The following is a 21,832-nucleotide window of genomic DNA, read 5'->3' as shown; positions in this document are numbered from 1 at the left end:
TATATTCTCTGGTGGTGGATTGTGTTCAAATATGATTGATCTGATGTTGCTGGATATCTTGCTTTCATGTCAGGTTTACAGAAGATATATCACGGAAGAAAAATGCATACTAATATTCTATGGACTATATAAGATGGAATTGCTTCTTTCCAGTTTCCTCGTCATGCTTCGTCATCGATCAGCTGGCTCAAACCACTCGTCCCAAATGTGCCTCACAATCCATCCAAGCCAGTGCGGAAGAATCACATAGTCGTGTTCTGGTGGAACAGGAGGACGTAGAAACATTTCTTCAAATCCAATGAGCAGAGAGCCTCTATTGACCTCTGGCTAGCCGTTCTGGCTTCTTGTAACAATAACTTCTTGTTCGCGCACGGCAGCAACACCACGGTTCTGCTGGGCAGCTTCGGGAATCCATTCTCAAATATGACTCTTCTTGGTGGCCAGTCAACAGAAATAATGATAACCACCGTCATCTGCCCTCCCGAATTACCTATCCACAAGTCTGCTATGCACCGCAGATGTGCCGTAGTTTCCGAGTCGCCGCATTCCACGACCACCGTTGGCCATTGGTTCGACCTTCCTGGGGGGACGTTGGTCGGCTTGAAGGATGCATCGGGTTCGTTGGAAATGCTTGCATGGGTCACTCTACCGGCTCCTACACATTTCAGCTGTGCTTCCAGGCCCACAATAACCGTGTCTGCGTCGATTACCCTGGCGAGTTCTCGATGGCCCATCTCATGAGGGGTTGCGCGGAAGTTTGAGAATCAGGTGTCTGAGCTCTTCGTCGTAACAGATCTTGTGTCCCTTTGGACCAAGCAGGCGAGGGTTATCGCGTGATTCGCCAACCACATTGGGAGGGACGTTTGTGAATACCACGTAGGCCGGGGGGTGGGGCTTCTGAAGTTGAATATCGACGAATCGGTGGATTGCAGAGGCGCTGTGGCCAGTGGCCGTTGGTGTGTTTGGGGGGAGGTTATCGATGTTTGGGCGCGTTTCTGGTGAGAGACACTGGATTTTGTTGAAAGGCAATCCGTATAAGTGAAATGGATTACTGTGAGATGATGCAATGCTTTGGATGAAAAAAGAATGGGTTAGATACAAAATAGCAATACTATACAACTTGGAATAGACAACGATAGGCAAGCAGTCCTGAGTAACAATCTTGTATCCGAGATCAATCAAGTTGTTGGATGCAACTGACATGCACCAATCCTTATGTCCAATAATCCTTGACCCAAGTATGACCACTGAGTCCGAACCTAATGCATTCTTGGTATATGAGGGCCATCACTGGGCATGCAAATGTATGCCCTTGGTCCATAATCCCTGGAGAGTAGCCAGTAAAAGGATTGTTCATGTGTATGGCACTGCCAATTGGAACGTGATTCTCTGGTACCGGCTCGATAAGCAGCATAGTGCCTGCACCATCCACAATGCTTTCAAAAGTTTCATTAACAACGCTCACATTGTCGTGCCTCGTTCTCCTTCCGAAGCCTTTCCAATTCCTTTTCGGCCTTTTCAAGTTCTACGTGGCTTCGGCGCGCTGATGATCTGTCGTGGACGACCTCACAACTTCGTAGTCCACACTCAGTGTGTGGAGAAACAATTGTACATGCCATAAAATTAGAGACCAATGTACGAAGAAGACAAATCGCGCTTGCTGCCTCTCGCCGCTCGTGTCCCAGAGACCTTCTTGCATGAAGAGCCGAAATATACCGGAGTTTGACACATTCCCCTATAACCCACCAGCCTGGGCGAACTTGGTCTGGGGCATCAGGTGTTTCTTGTCCTCGTTCACTGCTGCCCATAGGTAGCCGAACCTGATATCAGCCCGGGTGACGTACTTTTGTACGGAACTCGCAAGTGTATCAGATATACATGTGCGCTGTAAAAACGGTCCAGGACGGGTGTAAAGCTCAACGTTGACGATGATTAAGCGTAAAGAGCCATGGATTAGGACGGAAATGACTATTGTATAGAAATCAGCTAAAGAGCCAGTCTGTCTGGCTAAACCTGGCTAATAAAGAAGCCTGCAGATGGCAAAGAAGGGGCTCCATGGGAGTCAAAAAGTTCCTGGAATATGTGAAGAAGAGCAAGATGGAAGGAAGCAATGTATGGCATTTTATATTCGAGGAAATCTGACGGAGGTGAATGGCTATTTGGCCATAGTGACCAGATGGAGTGAATAGATGGGATGAATAGTGCCTATAATGTGAGTCTTTATTGAATTGGTGCATCATGGGCAAGAGGGTTTCTAACCCTGTGGTCGTATGTACGGGTATCGAATGGATAATTGTAGTCCATATGCTCGTTCGATCATTGAACAAGTTATGGATAGAGCAGACAGTACATTTGCTCTAGTCGAAGCAAAGCTGATATCACAAAAGGGGTAGCTGTCCAGTATGGAATAATCGTTTTGGGCTCTGCAAGCAGGTCCAGATTGTGTAAAAGATTCGCAATTATTTCTCATAGAGAATAAATATCACGAGTCCAGTTTATGATGGAATCTCGACTTGGATTCAAGCGGTCTGACTGAAAACAGTCTCCCTGTCCATGTTGGCCTGATCAAACAATTTCAGTCAGGATCTGACGGAATAGTCAATTATGATTTCGACATGACCTGTCTGTTCTTCATCAGTACGACGGGTGTTCAACAGATCAACAATTATTGAAACGCATTGACCTGTAGCATTAATGATAGTCGAGCTCGTGCGCTGGCATCTGCAGGAGTCTCAAGCAAAGGAGGAGAGATGCAGACGCTTTGAAGACATTATGTCATGAGCATGCAGGCTGGATGACGTGATCCAGTCGACTGTCACATTCTGTTATAAATATTAAGTAATATTAGATAATGGCATGGAGGAATGCAGATTCTAGTCCTTTCTTCCCCACAGTCTGGATGCAGGAGATGAGGAGAGAAATGCCTCAGACAGTTATTCCATGTAACATGGAAACCGGTTATTCAAATTATTCAGAGACAGCATTCGTATTACTTCTGAGAGCCAAAGAGGCATAGACAACCGAGGATCAGATGTGGTGAATGCGGGGTACCGTGACTTTTTCAGCCTGTCTGAATAATGGAAGGCAAAGTAAAACTGCATGGGGAAGAAAATCCGGGGAAACACCTGACAGCCTGAGGCAGACATTTCTTGGCCGGGTAACCGGCTCGGTAAACGTGGCCAATCAGCGCCCAGCAGTGGAGCTGAAAATTTTTCCCTCCTCGTCATTTTTGCTGGATTTTTCTGAATTTTCCATTTGTTTTTTCCGGTTCAGCCTGGGATGCAGTTGGTCTGGGGAAGCCGCATTCGGTTTAGCGCTGCCCATCCCAATTCAGCGGTCCCCAACCGGTGACTCAAGCGGTCAGGGGGGGGGATTTCTCATCTGCGACGTCTCAGGAGGAGGAGTGAGGCTTTGAGTGAGGTGTTTGTTGTTTAGACTGTTTCCGGACTAGAATGGACTAGGGAGAGGGTAATGATGAGCTGACAGCGGAGGATGATGAGTTGTGGTGTGATGATGCTGTCTCGGGGTGAGAGATTTTTTTCGGATGATCTCCCTTCAAGGTACCTGGCGTCCTGGCCGGATGTCCGGATCGACATTTGTTACAGGCTTGGCTGATAATAATAGGTTTGGGATAGAATTGTATCGAAGGATATTAAATGAATAGGGGGGGATTATAGAGAAGATATTCTTTATAATACTGTATAATTATGTGCTATAATATATTATTCTAGTTATTCTTCTGTCTATAATAGTATTATATTATGTGACTGTACAATGTAGACGTATAGATCTCACAACCGTGTTGTCACTGTAAGATCGATGATGCAATCGTACTGCAGCGGAAATTTCTCAGACTGACTCAGTCTCTGCCTTGCCAATGTTTGCCATGCCAATAAGCTAATATTCGCCATGTTCATCGTGATCTCCTCCTTTCTGTTCCTGCTCCTACTCCTTGTAGTCCTACATACTATTCCCATCCCATACTTCATTCATTGCCAACTATTCTGCTTGGCCGCATCCCAATCGAGCCTGTAATGGCATCCAGCAAAGCCACGACCCCAACCCGTGACCGCCAAGGCAGTTTCTATTACCCCCAGGAAACCCACTCACCTGCCCTTTTCAGCCCTCTTCCCCCCCTGATTGGCTGACTCACCGTTTCTGTTACGTGTTGCCGCCCAGTGGATATTGACGCTGTGCATGTCAGATGATCTGGCCCGTTTAAAGCAGCATGCATTCTCAGCCAATCAGAACTGTATGTCTGTCCATTCCTCCCCCGCCGCCCTACCAGATCCAAGGAAACGCCGTGACGCGCGACAAAAACCAGTCAGAAAATGGAAAAAAGCGAAAAAAAACCACGCGCTCCACCGCCCCACCGCGCTAGCCCCGTTGAGCCCCCCGTGTGACGGTGTGACCCTGGCGAATGGGGCAGGCGCGCAGTGCATTCCGTGGGAACGCATCGCCTGCCCCATTTCTGCAGCTCCACCGGCGGTGCCTGGACAATGAGGCCAAATGGTGCAATCCGACTATATAAAACTCTTTTCCCCGCTGTCTTGTTTGGCTCATTCTAGGGCTCCATCGTGAAAAGGAATTAAAACTCTTCAACTCCTCTGTTCTCTTCTCTGCGGTTTGCAGTCATCGTGCTGTTGCATTGCTTCGGTCTTTTGTCCTCTCTTTAATACTCAAGACTGTCATATATCACATAATCGCCATAATGCCCTCAAATTACCGCGTCGTTGAACCGCATCCATCGGTTCCCCGTACTTCCCGTCCGGCTATCCATACTGCTCGCGGTGGTGCCGGCAATGTCATCAACTTGAAGAACACCAAGACCACAAATTCGCAAACCGCCACCGGTCCTCCGTCTTTGACTCGTCTGGATTCGCGCACTCCCTCCACCTTCACCTCCGGCCGTGGCGGTGCCGGCAATGTCCACAGCAGCAGTGAGCGCGCCATCTTCAGCTTCGACGAGGAACTCGAACGTGATCTCCGCCGTGCTGCCCCCGTTTACCATGTCGGCCGTGGAGGTGCTGGAAACATGATCTATAGCGACAATGGCAGCACTCTCAGCCGCAAGTTCTCGTCCAGCAGCTCCGCCACCGTCAGCAGTGCTGGCTCAGCAAGTGACCGGGCTCGTGATAAGGCCCGTCGTGGCTTGGAAAAGGGCTGGGAGAAGCTGAGAGGCATGGCCTAAAGTGCTTGGGAACACATTGCATGATATCACGATTCTTACGACAACCAACAACAAAAGTTTTTGCTTTCAATTCACCACCTCAACAACTTCGAAATCTCACAATTCAACCCCCTTCGACACCTTCAACCTCAATCCGATTTTTAATCACCATTTGCATTCGTCTATGGGTCGAGAGATGACAGCGATAGACAACGGAAGATGAAGTTTGCTTTCCACCGTTTTGAATCATCTGCTTGTCGACTTGATACCCCCTTTTGCCTATGGCTTTTCATTCAACTGATTTATTTGATTCCCCGAGATTATTCAAACACTCTCCAATCTGGTTTCTTTTCTTTTTTTCTGCGTGCAACATTGTCGAAGTTAAACCGACTCTTGTTTTACTTTTACTTTCTTTTTTTTCCTTTTCTTTTCTTTTTTATCTTCAGGGTGGCAGGTTCTATTGGATTTGTCTTGCATTGCCTTGACTCATGTATGTAATCTTCATCGGATTTGGCCACGATGCCTGTGATTCGTCCTCGGCACCGTCAACCACATTTATTCACCGTTCCTTCGCCACTGGCTACTACTACTTTCTAGTTTCCAGCTGATACCCAACTCTGATCAATATCAACCTTAGCAAATCTGGTATTTGCCCTGTTGCATCATCACATCATCTTCCTTGCCACTGCCACCACGAGGCGCAGTAGTCTGTAGCTGCTAGTTCACCGTATGACCTGGCTGATTTTTTCTTTAATATCTTTTAACTAGTAATTGTTTGTTTTTGCTTTTTGACGATCATGTACTATATAAAAATTTTCACCCTCATGTTTTCTTTTTTTTTCTGAATAGTCTTGGCCCTTGAGTCATTCGTCATCTCCGTCATCAGCTCAGCTACCCTTGGCTATGGTGTCATCTTCCGGATGAACCGACAGACACGATCATTGTTTATGTTTAAACTAGTAAGTAGTACGTGGGTACATACCCAACTCTGGAACCTGAGTGTAATTGTTACACCGAGAAATTGACGTGACTTGGTTGTTGGATTGCGATGGGGCTGGTACGTGCTGTGCTAGGAGGTAAGGTATTTGTTGTAGAACATTGGTTTGCGTGTGCAGAAAACTGTACATTGTTCCTAACTTGGTTGTTCATGCCTACTGTGTTTATGTATGGTGATATAGGTATCCCTTGAGTGCTGTATATTGACTACAAGAGTAGGTAGGAGATGACTCGTTGAGTCATCATGTCAGTTGGATCAGATCAGTGGGTCTAACAGACTTGAAGTGGGTGAATCGTTGGTGATATCATGGAGACAGTGTATTTTGGAATGTTTAATTACATCAATCATATGCTATCATCTTCTCTCTCTGCTAACTCTACTCATTCTGTACAGTGAGTATAAAGCACACACCAAATAAAAGAAAAAAACTACAACCCATTGCACATCGCATCGCATGTGCTGTCCTGTAACTGCCACCAGACATGACACAATATTCGATCCAGATGACAAAGGTTGCGTGACGTTAAAGTTGTAGGTAAGGGTAAGGATGGGGTAAGGCGAGGGAAGAAAATATCAAGATAGTTCTCAAGGGGTATCAAAAGCCGCTGCTTATCATTCCGTGACCGGGACAGTTGTTCGCTTTGTCATCGCTCCACGATGCGAGTTCAGCGCTTGACTCGTCCGCAGTAGAGAGAGGATTCAATTCGATTCAGAGGAGACGCTTTCTCCAGAAGCAGCTTAAGCAAATTTTCGGTGGATGATCTCGGGATCCTCGTGCCATTCGTCTGCACTAACCCACATCTGCTCGTTGTTAGCATGATCCGACAAAAGTCAATTGTTTGGCGTACCTTTCTAAATGTGCTCAGTCCGGCAAGGATACCACCACCAATCCAGGTCGTGTACTTTCGCTCTGCAGGGGCAGAAATCCGAATCTTCATGTCCTCCACGGCCAATCGCTTGATTTCGCGCATCAGTCGATCCGGGAAGTTCTTGCACAGTGTCGAACCGCCAGACAGAACAATGTTGAGATATAACGATTTCCGCAGATCCAGATCTGTGCGGGTGATGGCGTCCTGGACGATTTGGTGCACACCGGGGTATTCGAGACCGATGAGTTCGGGGTCAAACAGGATCTCAGGCGCTCGGTAGCGTTCTTGTCCAACCTATTCCGAATTAGTACAGTATGACCAACCCAGTGAACGAAACATACCTTGATCTTGTGTCCATCAGGCAAAGCGTAATCTACCGACTTCGCCTCGGATTTGTGATAGCTGTTCATCCAGTCCTTCTCCTCCCGCTTCGGGTCCAACGAGACGTAGCAGACCTTTTCCTTGATCATGCGCACCACCTCCTTTTCAGCACTGGTGTGCAGAACATGTCCATTCTTCCGCAACAGCAGCTGCAACTGTTCTGTCACATCCCGACCGGCGACATCAATCCTCCGTATGCTGTTGGGTATCGCAAATCCTTCAAACACAGGCACTGCGTGGGAGACACCATCTCCTGAATCCAAGACCACACCGGTCGTCCGGCCAGACGCGTACAGCGATAGCACCGCCTGGATCGAAGTGTACAGAGCAGGCACGTTAAAAGTCTCGAACATGATCTGGGCCGCGGCATCGCGGTTCTTGCGGGGGTTCAACGGCGGTTCGGTGAGCAGCACGGGGTGCTCCTCGGGCAGCGTTTTCAACTCGTTCTCGTAGACATAGTGCCAGATCTTTTCCATATCATCCCAGTCCGTGACGATGCCATGTTCGAGCGGGTATCGGATCTTCAGCAGCCCGCGCAATTCCTGCGCTCGCTGCCCGATAAACACGTCCCCTTCCAGACCGCCGGCCATGACCCGCGGGTGTTTTGGCCGACCAACAAACGATGGGAAGTAACATGACGGGATTTCCTCCCCTGCGAAACCAGCGCGAATTGTGCCGCTGCCATTGTCGATGACAATGGGAGCATTGTGGAGCGTAGCCTCAGCCATTGCGAGGGTGGTGGTGGATGGGCGTTAACTAAGGGACGTGGAGGACGGAGTTCGTGGCACGGAGAGGGGACAGAGGCGCGATTGTGTGAGAAGGCCCCACGGCCTGGATTATCGGTGACACGTTAAGACCAACGGAGGTGCAATGAATTATCAACAATCTGGACGCAGCATGGATCGTGAGCGTCGTAGAAAGAAACGATAGAGAGCACGGAATGGTTGGGTTCTAGAGGGGGAATTTCCAGTCCGCAACTTCGCGTCCGCCGGAGTCTCGAAAGGCGCTTTCCGTGCCGTCAACAAGGAGCTTGGGCCACTTAGAGATTCTACAATTATTTACAGTAGAAGTAGAAAGAGACAGTAGATGATTTACTTCTTTATATCTGCTGACTAGCACATATTCCAGTGCCAGTCTGACGGTCAAAATTAATCTATATACCTGATGGACAGTCATAATTGGTGTGACCAAGTCAATCGCCCATTCTGAATTGTCTCAAAGTGTCCACGATATCGTTTGTAGTCTGATGGAATTGAAGAGCCCAAGACTAATCCAAAAATCCCATCTCATCGGACAGCACTTGATCAAGGGTCCGCTGGTGTTTCTGACTGGCACCACGAACGGGCGGCCAGGTCAACATACGAGAACGCAGGGCTTCTGCTTTGCCGACTGCATTGGCAACATCCCTTGAAGATAGTCAGTAGGCAGATACTAAATTACAAGAAAGAAACGTACTTGGAATTGCTGGCTACAACGTATCCTTGCTTTTGCAATTCACGAGCCAGTTCTTCCTGATGGTTATCCTTGAGAGAAGCATTGGGAACAACCACAAGAGGGATACCTAGACGCATTGCCTCTAGAATACTTCCCGACCCTAGTCATTCAAATGTCAGCCTCATGATGGAATAGAACCTGGATTGGATATCCCTACCTGCATGGCTAATGATCACCCCTCCACTTCGGCCCTCGGATGGATTCGCCTGTGCCAGACGCATCTCCCGCCCTAAACCTGCCTGATTAAAGTCGAACCCCTCGATTTCAATTCCATGAAGGCTAGGGTCTCCCGCGGGGTGGCTGCCGAGGAAGTTCTCAAAGATAGTCTGCCCATCTTTGCCATACTGAACAAGCAGATGAGTGTAGCCAAACTGCTGAAGAGATTTCAAAAACACCTCATCCAAAACGGACAGTAGCAGTAAATCAAATGACGCAGTGGCTCCCACCGTCACAAAGCACAGCTTCATAACTTGGCTGGCAGTCTGGGATGCCATGTTGGCTCAGCGTCTAGGCTTCGAGAACCGTTTTCTGGCGAGGAAGCTGACCGAAACCGTGTCCAGTCCGGAGAAGCATATTAACCTCTCTTGAGCAAGACAACGAGTTCACGACGACTGATGGCGGAGGATCGCAACGGATGACAATGCCAATGGCTGCGAAAGGCCGATGCGGCGGGAAAAGGGCCTTGGCCCGATGCGGTTTAGCGTTGGCGTGCCGGACGGTCAGCCAACTTCAATCCGCAGAAAACATCAAAAGTTGTCCGATCAAGCAGAAATCCACCCCGACGCGGAGCACCACTCGCAATGGCCTCGACAGCTAGGTATCTGGGCCGCTCGGCTCGCCTCATGGCCCGGAGAGGCCCAGTTTCAATCCCTTCGCGATGCTTCTCCGCCACTCCGTTCAACTTCGTGTCGGAAGATCCCCCGTTGCCTCCTCTCCCAAGGGACCCTCGTCCGGACGAGCTCCCCCCCGCCCCGGAATACTCGCCAGATCTTCTGAGCAAGGAGGAACGGTCGATGTACGATTTGATGGCTCCCGAGGAACGGGCACAGTTCGATGCCCAGAACCAGCAGATGGTTAAGGATTTCAACGATCCCAAAAAGCGATCAGCGGCATTCGCGGAGCTTGAGAAGAGCGTGAACCAGATCGACAAGCAAATACCCATGAGTTTCCAATCAAAAGATAAGCCGGGTCACTTCTGGGGTGATGAGGAAGACGATGAGTTCGCTATAGTCGAGGATGCGGACGAAGAGTTCAACGACGATGAAATCACGTCCATGGCCCACGCGGAGGTTGAGCAGCACCGCGAGATCAGAGAATACGCCCGAATTGCCGCTTGGGATATGCCTTTGCTGAGCAGTAAGATACACAATGCTTGATAGCTAGTAGACACGGCATTGCTAACTTGCCCACTATAGAGCTCGCGCAGCCCTTCACCCTCCCTCCCCAATCCCACATCCTTCGTTTCCGCTACACCACATACTTGGGTGAACAGCATCCCGCAGAGAACAAGGTCGTTGTCGAGCTCGCCTCCAAGGATCTGACCCCGACGCACCTCTCCGAACAGCAGCGCCAGACTTTCCTCAAACTCCTTGGACCCCGTTACAACCCGGACACCGACATTGCCCGGATCTCCTGCGAGAAGTTCAACACCCGTGCCCAGAACAAACGGTACCTCGGTGATCTCATTGAAAGCCTGGTCAAGGAGGCCAAGGAAGGAGACGCGTTCACCGACATCCCTCTCGACCTCCGCCACCACAAGCCCAAGCCCAAGCTCAGGTTCCCCAGCGAATGGGCCATGACCCCTGAGCGAAAGAAGCAGCTGGATGCCCGGAGAAGAGAGAGAGAGTCCCTCCAGCAGGAAAGAGCCGCCATTGTCGATGGCAACGCCGTCGTAGCACAGGCGGTCAAGAGTCTGCCTTCGCTGAACCCTGCGTTGAACGCGCGGGCAACCGAGGAGCGAGAGCGCGTTGCTGTCAAGGTGGCTGGCAAGGGACAGAAGAAGAGATTACGGTGAGGGGTGATGGACATCATGGATACAGTGTAACTTTTTTACTTTTTCTTTTTACGGATGTTTTGAACTGTTCTAAAACGTCAGGGGCGGGCGCAACTCCAGAAGGTCATGTAGACTTCTTATTTATCCCAATGTATTATACTCCTTCATTTCTGTCATGTTGGATAATCAAAGATTACTTTCAACGTCAGTGTCTACACTAGATATACTGTCATGTCTGATACCGAAGAGAACGATTATTGAAATTCAAAACTCCATTGTTCGATCGTACTATCTGTTTGTCTTTTTTTTTTTTATGTTTTTGTCTATAGAGTATAGAAACTCGCCCTCGATATAGTACATCTGACAAAAAAAATGAAAAGAAAAAAAGGTAAAGAATAAACCACATCCATAATAGTAACAGAGAGAAACAGGCATATGAGTAGAATAGAATGCACTGCTATAGTATCCTAGCCCATCATCATTCACACCATACTTTTGCTATTTTTCTTCTTTTTTCTTTTTCTGTTTTTGTGTTTTTCCGATTTGATATCGAAACCATGAGATTGTAAAACATTCCAAATGAAGAGAAAAGATCGAAAACCATCTGGGCATAGACAACGTTATTTCCATCATGAGTATTTCATTCATTCCAAACCACCAACAGAGGGAGACCGGTAAGGTATATTTAAACTATTGAGGACTCATTAAAGCCAATGGAGTTTTGATATGGGAAAATCGTGAGATAAAAGAAGACAGAAAACTGGTCGGTTCGTCGGTCATATGTCGTCTGCTGTGGAGTTGGTAGTCCTATAAAAAGGAATAAAGGGAACGCATAGTTTCAGTCGAATTCAAATAAATAAAATCAAAGGAAACAGTATGCCGTTTTATTTATTTCCCACGTCCCATGGGCGTGCAGAAAAGGTCGTCATCGGAGGATCCGGGGGACCTCTGTCGATGGACTGTTCTCTTGGTTCCAATGGCGGCGGGAATCGACTTCATGTCCTTGTCTTTAACACGATTGTTGAGAACACGGGGGCTCGACTCGGAGGACATGGAAGTATGAGAATGGAGCGATGGAGAAGCAACGCGCGTGGGAGGGTCAGAGGACATGGCACTTCCAAGGGTAATAGGGCTCGCCAGGTTGCTGCCCTTGGAGATGGCTGACGCGCCGCTGGAGAAGCCGGTGGCATTGCTGTGCAGGTTCTTGAAAGAGACCGATTCCATCGGCTCGTGGTGGCCAGCATCGGGGGTCATACTCTGAGAGCGCGGCTGATACAATCGACGTGACTTCTGGAACTTCCTGGTACGATTCTGGTGGTCCCTCGGTTCAAGAGGGATGTTCTGCTGATACTCGGGGCTTCCAGTCATCGAAGCTGGCATGAGTGACTGAAGGCTGCGAACAAACTCCTCGCGCTGGATTCTGTCTGCCTCTTCGACGACGCTGGTCTTGTCATTGGTATTGGGGTAATTCATCTCGCCAGCAGCTCCAGCCATGGGGTCCAGAAAGGACTTTTCCTGAATAGGATCAAAAGACAAGAGATCAATCTTTTTGGTGGTCGGGTTAGAGGTGTGCTTCGGTCCATGCTTCTGCGAGGCCGGGCCCTTGGGCGAATTGGTAGCGTTATACGCAGGTCGAGCATGTCCAGTGATCGTGGCCGAGGGCTGCAGAGCAGGAGGGATGTAAGGAGTCGTCTTCACCTGCTGCTTGGTGTTTTTCTCAGCATCAAAGTTCTCAGCCGAGCTATTGAGTCCCAAACGAGACGGATACTGAATGGACTTGAGAGCGCCACGGTCCGCAGCTTCATCCTTCCAGTGTGGACCACTGGCGACCTGGGAGCGAGCACCTCCATTAGGCAGAAGACTGGGGATGCTGTACTTTTCACGGTACCAGCGAGGAATGTCACGAAGACCAAGTTTCTCCAGCATGGCTGGGTCGGTGGGCATCTCGTGCTTATAAAGACAGCCTGTAAGTTTGGTATCAGTTGGACTTGCCCTAAGTCATGAACACGAAGCACTTACCTTGCTGCTGGTAGTCACACTCGCCGTGGCGGATCCAGTAAGAACAATACTCTTTCTTCACATTGTAATGCATACCCTGGGTATTATGAGATGCGCTGATTCTGGTGTTTCCATATCAAGTGGAAAACTAACCTGTCTGGCGCCTCCAGAGCCACTTGCACTAGGGACGACCCAGCCATGAGTCTGACCGTTGTTCGCCATATTTCCCCAGTTCTGGGAGAAGCTCTGCTGAAGCAAGGCATGAAGAGCCAGGCGCTGACTCGCTGGAAGATTTTCATCAGAAACAAATCTCAAAAGAGTGGACTGCAGATCGTCTCGACCGCGATAGCCGGTTGGAGAAGCGCGCGGGGAAAGGCCGTCCACGATGTAGGATTGGGATCTGGGGCTCACGGTTCCCAAGCTGGTCATTCCCTGGGTGTCGCTGGCTGAGAGAACGCGAGGAACACCGCGAAGAGAAACATGAGCTGGGAGATCGTCCACGGCAATCAGAGGAGTGAGGCTGCCATTAGGACGGGTACAGAAGAACTGAGGACGAAGAGGCGAAGCCATGGCGACTTGACCAGGAGGAACCATCAAGTCTTGACTTCACTTTTTCTGTGAGATATTGGATCTGTTGCTTTGATATTGAAAAATAAAAGAAGGACAGAGGGGGTAGAGATGGGTACTAAGCATACAAGGCTGGGAAGGATAAGTGAGAAGGTGATGAGAAAGAAGAGATGAAGAGAAGGAGAGAATCACAGAGAAGGATAAGAAGATGAGAGGATGAGAGGGAGAGAGAAATTAATTTCCAGTGTTGGTGAATAGACGACTTGGTCAGAGTGTGGTGTGCATGAAAGAAAAAACAGTCGACATTCACTGCGCTGGGAGTGGGGTCTTGCAGGGAGAGGAGGACAAGCAGAGGCAAATGATATCAAGATGAAATAAGTAAAATACAAGAGACGAATGAGAAGAAAAAAAATAGAAAAAAAGAGGAAATTAAACGGAGAGGAAGAGGTAGAAATGCGGAAATGAAGCCCAAGAGTGAGAGGAAGATGAAGAAGAGATCAATCAACTCTGCCAGCGACACAGAGAATAAAAACGAACAGGAAAAAGAAAGGAAAGAGAAGAGAGTAGGAAAAAAAAAAGAAAACATCCATCAAATGCTCTCTCCGTCTTTTTCTTTGCATCCCAAAAACAAAAACGAGCCCTCTGTTTGCCAGATGCCCTTCAGGGCCCTCTCAGTGCGACTCTGGCCTGCGGATGGCTGCAGCAAACAACCCTCCAACGGCGGTTGCTTTCCAACAGAACTACCGCGTTGTTTTCTTTCTGGAACGTGGATTCCGTCGATAGCTCTGATTCTTTTCTTTTTCGTTTTGATCGTGATCATGATGGGGCTATTGTGGCTGGTCTCGGTTTGCGAGGATGATACTATTCAGCATGAACCCTACTGATTATTGACGACTAGGAGGATACTATCTGAGCCATCTCCCACGCCAGGTGATATCCTTATTATTCAGAATGAGACCTATCTTCAAGCATGCAAGCTAACAATATTCAATATCCTAGTGTTTAGATGTCGATCCTCAAGTCACGTTGACAAGATGCCATGTATCTATCCCAACACGCAAAAGCCAGCTTCGGTTCGGGATAACGCCCTGATCTTAGCAGAACGTCGCTCGTCAATCAAATGAGATTCCACCCCCAACAGCAAGTATCTGGTTGATTCGTTTGTCTGTTACCTTGAACGTGGCCCTCCCTTCGCTGTCACCCCCGCTTGGTGAAATCGCATAATGGATAAATGCCTACGCTGAGCAAAACAGTGATTGTGATCTTCACGTTGCTTTTTTGAAATTATTCTAAATATGTGTAAAAAGCGGTCCGTTCTAATCACGGCAAGAAGATAGCTAATTACATGTCGTGTCGAGAGAACACATCAGAAAAGAAACTCCCCCAGCCAGGAAATGAATTCAACACCAAAAATTATAATGCTTCGTTCGCTTGTTAGGAAACCAAACAAGTCCCACCTGGACTAAAACCTAACGATTTTGGCCAGATGGTGAGGGTCTAGAAGAGTATCCTCCTAGGTATGCACCACGTCGAGATTGCTGTGAAGTACGTCCAGACCGTGGCACGAGCGGAAAGAGGGTAGTCCCAGTTGTTCGGGGGCCAGTCAGGTCGACTATTGGTGACCCTGAGGAAGCAACAGCACTGGTGCTAGGAATGGGAAGGGCACCGGACATGGCGTGATTGGGTATACCACTGCTTGAACTAGCAACAGGACTACTGCCAGCTACGGCAGCCCTAGAAGCTAGCTTTCGCTTGCGCTGGGCGATACTGCCCTTTACTCCAGTCAGATATCTTTTGGCTTCCTTGACCACGTCGGGCGATTCATTGCTTTGCTTCAAAGCCTCCAGCATCCGAACCACTTGCGTCTCAGATCTGAGATGCGGACAGGTACGGGAGAATCCGAAATGTGCAATCCCGCAGAGCCCGCAATGTTCGACGCCAGCTATTTTCAAGCGACAGTACCCCAGGGGATGATTCATGTTGCAGGCCACACAGGGTGGTGAATCTATGTGGCCGTCCAAACCCGAACCGTTGGACACAACAGGGCCCAAATCAGGCTCGACGCGCTTGAACGACGTAACCTCTCTCTTCTTGGGGAGCCGCTCGGGTTCATCAAGTTCCATCTCAGGGTCGCTATCGCTGCTTGATTCTGCAGCCGCTTCGTCACTTTTGAATTCCACGTCACTGTCGGCCTGGCGTTGAGGTTTCGCAGGTGATATATCAACAGCATGGCTGTAGTCGACAGTAGTCCGCTTTCTTTTACCACGTCCAAGAGTTTCCTGCTTCTTCCTCGCTTCCTCAATTGCGGCCTGCTCACGCTCTTGAAGAATCTTCTCCCAGACAGTATCGCTGGGAGTGCCCTCTTCCTCTTCCGCATCTGGCAATTGACCATCCAGATTCTGATTGTCATTCGCCCATACCCGAGCAAAGCTGAACTGATTTTCTGGCTTGTTCTTGTCATCGGAATTTGTTGCTTGCTCTACCTGACTTCGGTCAAGAAGCTTGTCCACCGACTCAGAATCGTAGTGGACATCTCCAGAGTCATCATCATCAAACAATGCTTGAGCTCCATGGCGCAGGATTGATTCGAGATCTCGCCCATCATCTTCCTCCGCATCCATACGATCAATGAGCACATGATCAAGGACCATCTTCTTTTTGCCAATCTGCATGATTTTTTCCTCTGCACTGCCGCGGGTCATAAGTTGGAACACAAGAACCTTGTTCTTCTGTCCAATGCGGTGGGCGCGGGATAATGCCTGCATATCTTGGTGTGGGTTGAAGTCTGGATCCATGATGATGACCGTATCGGCAGTAGCCAAGTTGATTCCAACACCACCTGATCTGGTTGACAGAAGAAATGCAAAATAAGGAGAGCCCTCTGCATTGTACTCCTCTATCCGCTTTTGCTTCTCTAATGAGGACATATTTCCGTCAAGGCGACGATGTAGGATTCCCATCCCGTCAAGGAAATCCTCCATTATGTCCAAATTGTCGATGAACTGACTGAAAATCAAAACTCGGTGACCGCGCTGCTGAAGCTTTGGTAGCATCAATTGAAGCAATTGAAGTTTCCCAGCTGCCTCAAGTAGATGCCGGTGCGACTCCGCAGCATCAGATGTACGCTCTTCGATCTCTCTGCTGTAGATAAAAGGGTGGCATAGACATTTGCGTAGCTGCATCAAGATGTTATTAAGATTATGCCGTTCTACTGATTTTCCGTTGTCCTTGTCACCAGATCTCTGGAAGATAGCCTTGATGAGCAGCGGGTTCTTGGCCAGAATTGATTTGTACAGCTTCTTCTGTACCACAGACATGGACACCGGAACAATGATCTGCACCATTGGAGGGAGGAAAGTGAGAACCTGAGCTTTGGTACGGCGCAAAAAGAATGGCCGAATCATATCATGTAGTTCCGGGATGTTCTCTTTGGTTAATTCGCCGTATTCAGCCTCTAGATTTTCGGCATTCTTTGTTCGATCGCAAAACTGGAGGAGATTGAAGAGTTCTCGAACATTGTTTTGTAGCGGTGTACCCGTGAGAAGAAGTTTGAAAGGGAACTTGATCTTCGAGAGCGATTCATAGAGCTGACTTTTGTCGTTCTTCAAACGTTGTCCTTCGTCGACAACAAGACCAGCCCAAGGAATTTTGGAAAGGACCTTCCGAGACGAATCGTCAGACATTGCTTCATAGGATGTGATGACCACATGACACCTGAGGCTAGGGTCATCCCCGGTGAACATTTCATAATCCTGGGCCAGCTTTCGAGAGGCAGAGGTTCCATAATACGTGACAACTCGGATTGACGGGACCCATGTCTTGATTTCCTTTCGCCAATTTGGACAGGTTGAGTTGGGCACGACGACAAGAAAGGGCCAGCATTTATGGTACTGAATCAATGCTGCAAACAGACCGATAACTTGGATGGTTTTGCCAAGGCCCATTTCGTCTGCAAGAATAGCATTCTGCTGTTTGAACCATCTGTAGTAAAGCCAGTTTAAGCCATCCTTCTGGTATTCCATGATCTGCCCGCCAGTCACAATATCAGGTTGTGTATCTCGGACTACCTTTGTCTTGAAGTTCTGTTTCCGGACATGGGAAAGATGCTTTTTGAGAGTGTCTTGGTTTGGTGTATGGACATAATCACGCCAAACCCAGTCCTTATAGGCTGCCTTGAAATCGTTCCATCGTTCTATGTTGCTTGGATCTGGGGGCGAATCCCATACAGCCTCCTCATAAGACAGACCTTTAAATTTGACAAACATTTTCTTTACCTTGTCCACTCGCGCAATATCAGTTTCACGCGCGCGCTTATGTGAACTATTTGAATCTTTTGAATCCGAGTACTCAACGTCAAATACAATGTCCACACGCAAATAGTCTTCGGGAATTGCCTCCTCGGAAGTCATGTTTGGCTTGAAGTTCTTGTTTGACCTGAAAAAGGCCCTTCGCATCGCAGAAGGGGCGACCCCCCAAACCCAGCTCCCATGCATCCATGCCGTATGAAAATAGGATTTTTCTTTCCACCTGATGAGATATTCCTTGTTGTTTTCCTTTAGCTCGTCGGCGTGGCTAGAGCCAAGTTTCTCAGGGTTAACAGGACGCCATGCAACCATGGAACCAATTTCTGCAGGGGCTGAGGAGCAATCATGACACTGCCAGTTAAGCGAGTATTCATCGAATCTTTGCGAAGAGACGTCTTCAGATTCATTGTCGAACATTGGGGGTAAATGTTCGAGATGGAATCCTCTGTTGCAAGCATTGCATCTGAAGAGAAGATTATTAATATTGTTTACTTGGGCCATGTCTACAGAGGTGATGGGATCTTTCCCATCGTTGTCTTGACGAAGCTGCTGCTCTTGGCGTGGTGTCAACCTTTCTCTGAGAGGTTTAGCCATTGGGCCTTTGCCATTGCATCCGGCACAGCAGCCCTGATGGGGACATAGGCGGTCCTTTGTCTGGGCAACCCCAATGCAACGACGGCATTGAAGAATGAATTGGTCATCTGATATTTTGGTAACAAGATGATCTCGGGCTCCCCGCGGTCCTAGACAAGCCTGGTGATAAGAAGACGTGCAACCTTGACAGAAAACCAACGGGCCTTTGGCTGAGTCGTCCCCATTGATATCACAAACATCACAAGCAGCTCGATGCCGGAGTCTGAATGGGTCGTTTGAAGGAATTTTGTGGAATATTTCTTTTGCCCCATAGAATTTGGTTTCTTTGGCCGACCCTTCATGTTCCGAAATTTCATCTTCAAGCCTTTCGCGGAGGTTCTTCCTGGCAGTTCTTCTACTCCGAGTCGAAAATCGAGTGCCTTTAGTCCCAGCATATTCACTGTCTGTGTCGTCAGAGGCTTTTGATGAGCGCTTTTGTTTGACGCCCCTCCTCAACCGGCGTCTTCTCGAAGTCGCATTGGACGACGCAATGACATCGTCGCTGGAGAGAGACCTCTCCGAGCGCACAATATCATCATCACTGCTCAATCCTCCGAAAAAATCTGTGAACTGATGTTGACCCCGAGTAGAACGCCGAGACCTCCTCATTCCGCGGGACCGAGAGCTAGAGACAGACTCCTCTTCGGTAGCGGGGGAGGAAGGTCGAGCCGAAGATTCTGCGATGTAACTGTAAGATTGTCTGTGGCGAAGTCTGCGACCTCCTGTATATTCCAAGTCCATGTCATCATTGCCCGACTCCCGAAAGTGTTGTAAAGCGTTCAAACCGTTGTTGAGACTCTGAAGGCGTGACGACGAAACCTGGAAGTGAAGTGAAGTGACAAGATATCAGTATATGAGTAGCAAGTGACACAAAGCCAAGTTCAAATGTGAGGGCATACTGTTTCAACCTCACCACTCCGCAACTCTATCTTATATAAAAATCTATCCGCATCCGATATTTCACTGATGACACGACGGACATCAAAATGCCCAGGGATGAACTCATATTCCTCATAGCTGGCGATACCGGGGACTTCGACCGAGGCCATATATAATTTGGATTGGGCCTGGGCTTGAGGAGGAGGGGTAACAGCTGGTTGAGATGTAGGCTGAGGCTCGCCGTTGGGTTCTGCAGTCGCCGTAGTTTTCGCTGGCCCGGTGTATCCCGTGAATTGGGCCAAAAGATCAGTTACCAAGTCATCTCCATTAGACATAATTTGGTCTCGGTCCATCGTTGTTAATTAGTTCGAAATGAGAGTACACCTAGTTGGACAAGGAACGCGCGACAGAACAAGGAAGGGGAATCTCTGATATTAAAGTTAAAGAAGAAAGGAGACAAAGGAAAGACAGGAAAGAATCAGGTAAAGGGGAGAATCAGGGTGAAAGAAGCCATCGCCTTTCTGGATACCTGATCCTCCGATAGATTGACAGATCCCATTCACTTTTGTCTCTCTCTCCCCCTGGGCAACACTCCCAAAAACGTAATATTGCGGCGATCCAGACGCGGTGCTGCACGCGAAGAAAGCCGGAGAAATGTTGATGCCGCGCCTTATCTTATCGGCGATCTGGACAGAGGGAAAAAACCTCATCGTGATTGAATTGTGGTGATGAAAGGTTGCTGAAAGATTATGCATCTCTAGGATCAATAGTATTATATTCGAACAGACAGCATCTTCCTGACTGTACCATCCGGCTACTGCAATGCCTTTGCGTGCCCCCTTCAGTCCTTTGTGGACATATCTTCGGCCATCTAAAGCTTCATCTACGCACCTGATCACCGCGCGATATGCTTCCCTCAACTCGGCCATCAGTCGTGGTATTCGCAAATCCAATGCAAGAGACGGTGACAACTCTTATTCGAAACCGCGAGAATCTTCTTATGATGACCGTCGTCAACGGGATTCAAGACCTAACAGGCCCCAAAACAATCCAAAAAAATACGGCGAGTCATGGCGGAGAGAACGCGAATTCGACGAGGATGAGTTTATCAGAACAGGCAACTTCCGTGGATTGCCTCGGGAGCACCAAACCTCTCGGATATCGAACTTCCAGGGCAAAGAAAGGCCGTCGAGATATCAGTCCGAGCCTCGAGAGTATCAAAATGACCGGAAACCGAGCTATCAGAGCAGGGAAACGAGATACCAGTCTGAGCCTCGCAAAGGTCATGCTCTGCCCCCGGAAGATGTCGAATATCGGACAAAGCGTAACGCTGGTCGAGCTGAAACACCAAGACACCATCGCTTCACGGACACAATCCCAGAGCGGGTGAAGGACAACGTTCGGGTTCCTGACTCGATCCCATACACCACGCCCGCTTCGGAGTTCATTTATGGAACTAGTGCTGTTGAGGCGGCGATGCGTTGCAGCAGACGTCAGCTATACAAACTGTATATATACCAGGGTGCCGGGGAGGAGCTCAGTGCTGCAAAGGTTGCACTTCGCAAACTTGCGCTGTCCAAGAACATCAAAGTGAAAATGGCATTTGCGGGCTGGGACCGACTACTGGACAAAATGAGTGCTGGACGACCACACAACGGTTGTATTCTCGAGGCATCTCCTTTACCTCAGCTGCCAGTCAGAAGTTTCCATACGGTCTCATCTCTCGATGAATCCGATTTCCGGGTGGAATTGGCTCCTCAGTCACGGGAAGAGGCAGTAGTGAATGGTATGAATGATCGTGTCTCGATCAACAGCCTGCATGCTCAGGAGCGGAAGAGATACCCAGTCACTCTACTGCTCGATGGAATTGTCGATACTGGCAACATGGGTGCGATCATTCGCTCCGCATACTATCTTGGGATCGACGCCATTGTCTTCGCTGGCCGAAACTCAGCGCCTCTATCCCCAGTGACAATCAAAGCCTCCGCGGGTGCTGCGGAGAACATGACTCTCCTCCAGGTCAACAATGAAACTACATTCATTCAACAGTCCAAGGCCAACGGGTGGCGATTTTACGCAGCCGATGCCCCCGGTCCTGGCTCGAAATATATCGACCCCTTGTCGAACGGCGATAGTAATATCACGAATCCTGGCGATATCAACTACAACCTCCTGACTCAGGCACCCAGTGTCATCATGATGGGAAGCGAAAGTTCTGGTCTGAGCTCACACATCAAAGCGCTGGCTGATTCGATCGTCAGCATCCCGGGAGCCAGACTCAGTCCCACCTTGGGTGTTGCATCTGACCCAGCCCGAGTTGACAGTCTCAATGTGAGTGTTGCCGCAGCTTTGCTCATGGAGATGTTCCTACGGGTTCCGCTTGCTGTGTCTGAAATGCCGCAGAGCGAACGCGTCTGGTGAGAGGAAAGACTGGCTGGTGGTGAACGAGCTGTAATATAACACATTTACTTGTACAGTAGTTGCATATAATATGGGCATTTCAGATTTTGGGCAATAACAAGTGACGCTCTCCATTTCAAGCAAGTA

At 48.8% G+C, this 21,832-nt stretch overlaps 9 protein-coding genes across 9 annotated transcripts; 3 read left to right on the top strand and 6 right to left on the bottom strand.

Annotated features, from left to right (window-relative positions):
- Positions 1–6: 6 nt before the first annotated feature.
- ASPWEDRAFT_207582 (uncharacterized protein) lies at positions 7–968 on the bottom strand. Its single transcript, XM_040832283.1, has one exon. The coding sequence runs from the start codon at positions 732–734 to the stop codon at positions 243–245; it is 492 nt and encodes a 163-aa protein (XP_040694074.1). The 5' UTR covers positions 735–968; the 3' UTR covers positions 7–242.
- ASPWEDRAFT_207704 (uncharacterized protein) lies at positions 577–1,364 on the bottom strand. The gene is made up of 2 exons (XM_040832284.1): positions 711–1,364; positions 577–655 (listed from the first exon to the last, which is right to left on the bottom strand). The coding sequence occupies exon 1, from the start codon at positions 1,201–1,203 to the stop codon at positions 736–738; it is 468 nt and encodes a 155-aa protein (XP_040694073.1). The 5' UTR covers positions 1,204–1,364; the 3' UTR covers positions 577–655; positions 711–735.
- A 3,347-nt stretch (positions 1,365–4,711) lies between these two features.
- ASPWEDRAFT_22581 (DUF3602 domain-containing protein) lies at positions 4,712–5,191 on the top strand (the record flags this gene model as incomplete). Its single annotated transcript, XM_040832356.1, has 1 exon — positions 4,712–5,191. The coding sequence occupies one exon, from the start codon at positions 4,712–4,714 to the stop codon at positions 5,189–5,191; it is 480 nt and encodes a 159-aa protein (XP_040694072.1).
- Positions 5,192–6,905: 1,714 nt separating this feature from the next.
- On the bottom strand, positions 6,906–8,145 carry ASPWEDRAFT_22580 (actin-related protein ArpA; the record flags this gene model as incomplete). Its single annotated transcript, XM_040832355.1, has 3 exons — positions 6,906–6,968; positions 7,016–7,330; positions 7,378–8,145. The coding sequence occupies 3 exons, from the start codon at positions 8,143–8,145 to the stop codon at positions 6,906–6,908; spliced, it is 1,146 nt and encodes a 381-aa protein (XP_040694071.1).
- A 539-nt stretch (positions 8,146–8,684) lies between these two features.
- On the bottom strand, positions 8,685–9,405 carry alg13 (N-acetylglucosaminyldiphosphodolichol N-acetylglucosaminyltransferase catalytic subunit ALG13; the record flags this gene model as incomplete). The annotated part of the gene is made up of 3 exons (XM_040832354.1): positions 8,685–8,823; positions 8,873–9,011; positions 9,069–9,405. 3 exons carry the CDS (start codon positions 9,403–9,405, stop codon positions 8,685–8,687), a joined length of 615 nt encoding a protein of 204 aa, XP_040694070.1.
- A 333-nt stretch (positions 9,406–9,738) lies between these two features.
- ASPWEDRAFT_33776 (mitochondrial 37S ribosomal protein mS35) lies at positions 9,739–11,193 on the top strand. Its single transcript, XM_040833860.1, has 2 exons — positions 9,739–10,267; positions 10,327–11,193. The coding sequence occupies exons 1-2, from the start codon at positions 9,754–9,756 to the stop codon at positions 10,923–10,925; spliced, it is 1,113 nt and encodes a 370-aa protein (XP_040694069.1). The 5' UTR covers positions 9,739–9,753; the 3' UTR covers positions 10,926–11,193.
- A 599-nt stretch (positions 11,194–11,792) lies between these two features.
- Positions 11,793–13,472, bottom strand: ASPWEDRAFT_22577 (uncharacterized protein; the record flags this gene model as incomplete). The annotated part of the gene is made up of 3 exons (XM_040832353.1): positions 11,793–12,868; positions 12,924–12,999; positions 13,056–13,472. 3 exons carry the CDS (start codon positions 13,470–13,472, stop codon positions 11,793–11,795), a joined length of 1,569 nt encoding a protein of 522 aa, XP_040694068.1.
- Positions 13,473–14,542: 1,070 nt separating this feature from the next.
- ASPWEDRAFT_33774 (putative chromatin remodeling complex subunit (Chd3)) lies at positions 14,543–19,865 on the bottom strand. The gene is made up of 2 exons (XM_040833859.1): positions 19,306–19,865; positions 14,543–19,225 (listed from the first exon to the last, which is right to left on the bottom strand). The coding sequence occupies exons 1-2, from the start codon at positions 19,636–19,638 to the stop codon at positions 14,939–14,941; spliced, it is 4,620 nt and encodes a 1,539-aa protein (XP_040694067.1). The 5' UTR covers positions 19,639–19,865; the 3' UTR covers positions 14,543–14,938.
- A 143-nt stretch (positions 19,866–20,008) lies between these two features.
- Positions 20,009–21,816, top strand: ASPWEDRAFT_33773 (uncharacterized protein). The gene has a single exon (XM_040833858.1). The coding sequence runs from the start codon at positions 20,108–20,110 to the stop codon at positions 21,704–21,706; it is 1,599 nt and encodes a 532-aa protein (XP_040694066.1). The 5' UTR covers positions 20,009–20,107; the 3' UTR covers positions 21,707–21,816.
- The last annotated feature ends 16 nt before the right edge of the window (positions 21,817–21,832 follow it).

Source organism: Aspergillus wentii (genome assembly GCF_001890725.1).
Source record: "Aspergillus wentii DTO 134E9 unplaced genomic scaffold ASPWEscaffold_1, whole genome shotgun sequence".
Lineage (NCBI taxonomy): Eukaryota > Fungi > Ascomycota > Eurotiomycetes > Eurotiales > Aspergillaceae > Aspergillus > Aspergillus wentii.
Note: the sequence above shows the minus strand (reverse complement) of the source record. Positions and strands in the feature narration are given on the sequence as shown.